Source organism: Pinus tabuliformis, chromosome 3_2 (assembly GCF_031772625.1).
Source record: "Pinus tabuliformis cultivar Carrire ecotype Pingquan chromosome 3_2, CPIR1, whole genome shotgun sequence".
NCBI classification, from domain to species: domain Eukaryota; kingdom Viridiplantae; phylum Streptophyta; class Pinopsida; order Pinales; family Pinaceae; genus Pinus; species Pinus tabuliformis.
Window position 1 is genome coordinate 323,440,002 of NC_142302.1, and position 959 is coordinate 323,440,960.

The window sequence follows — 959 nt, forward strand, 5'->3', positions numbered from 1 at the left end:
TCCCTATTCAATTCCCGGATCAACGCTATGAATCCACTCTCCAGTCCAGCACCTTCTGAATCTTGTAATTCCCTATTCAATTCCCGGATCTACCCTGTGAATCCACTCTCCAATCCAGCGCCTTCTGAATCTTGTAATTCCCTATTCAATTCCCGGATCTACGCTGTGAATCCACTCTCCAGTGCCACCACGACGTCTTGATGCTCTCAGCGACTCGATCTCGGGGAACGTTCTTGGCGGTCTCGGGGCAGGGCCAGCAACCAGTTTTTGGCAATGGGGCCTCCCAGGCCGAGCTGAATGCGGTGCATTCTGTGGAAAAGGGCAGGAACCATGGTGCACAACATCATTCTGATGTTCTCAACCTTGTTCAACAAGTCCTCCGACGCGTAAGCCAGGCCACCCCTGCGGTAATAATTCTTCTCCGACGTCGCAAGTTTGAGACGGAGGCGGTCTAGGTAATGCGCGACAAGGCCGTGGAAGAGATTGATGAAGAGCGCGGGGTGCCAATCCCCAATCCAGAGGTAGGGTTTCTCTAGAGGTGTTCTCCAGGCGTGCGTCAGGACTTGCAGCATGTCCTGCCTTGCTGCGCGGTCAAGGGCATCGTAGTGGGATTCGAAATGGAGACATAGTGCTTCCACTTGAGCCTCCACGCGGATCACATCGTCGGATTGCAGCTGCATCTTGGATATCAATGCATAAGCTTTTACATGGTTTGTTCGTGTTAGCTATTTCGTTAAAGCTAAATCTCAAGAAACTACCAGCCATTGTTGCCATTACCTGGTGGACCATCGAATTTGTTTTAGGATCACTATTAGCCCTTTCCTCTATAGCAAAATTTTTCTCAACTGAAACATTCTCAGCTAAAACAATCCTAGATGTTCACACCTAATCTTCAACGGTTGGGTAAACAGGAACGTGAACAGTCATCAAGAAGATGAACTGATCCATCTATTTTATGT

The 959-nt window shown here is 49.0% G+C and overlaps 1 protein-coding gene across 1 annotated transcript; it reads right to left on the reverse strand.

Moving 5' to 3' along the window:
- Positions 1–206: 206 nt before the first annotated feature.
- Positions 207–680, reverse strand: LOC149180830 (protein INAPERTURATE POLLEN1-like). Its single transcript, XM_089414003.1, has one exon. It carries the CDS (start codon positions 678–680, stop codon positions 207–209), a length of 474 nt encoding a protein of 157 aa, XP_089270129.1.
- Positions 681–959: the final 279 nt, after the last annotated feature.

Bases quoted from the DNA above. Each gene is read 5' to 3' on its own strand.
- LOC149180830 (XM_089414003.1), bottom strand. From the start codon at position 680: ATGCAGCTGCAATCCGACGATGTGATCCGCGTGGAGGCTCAAGTGGAA.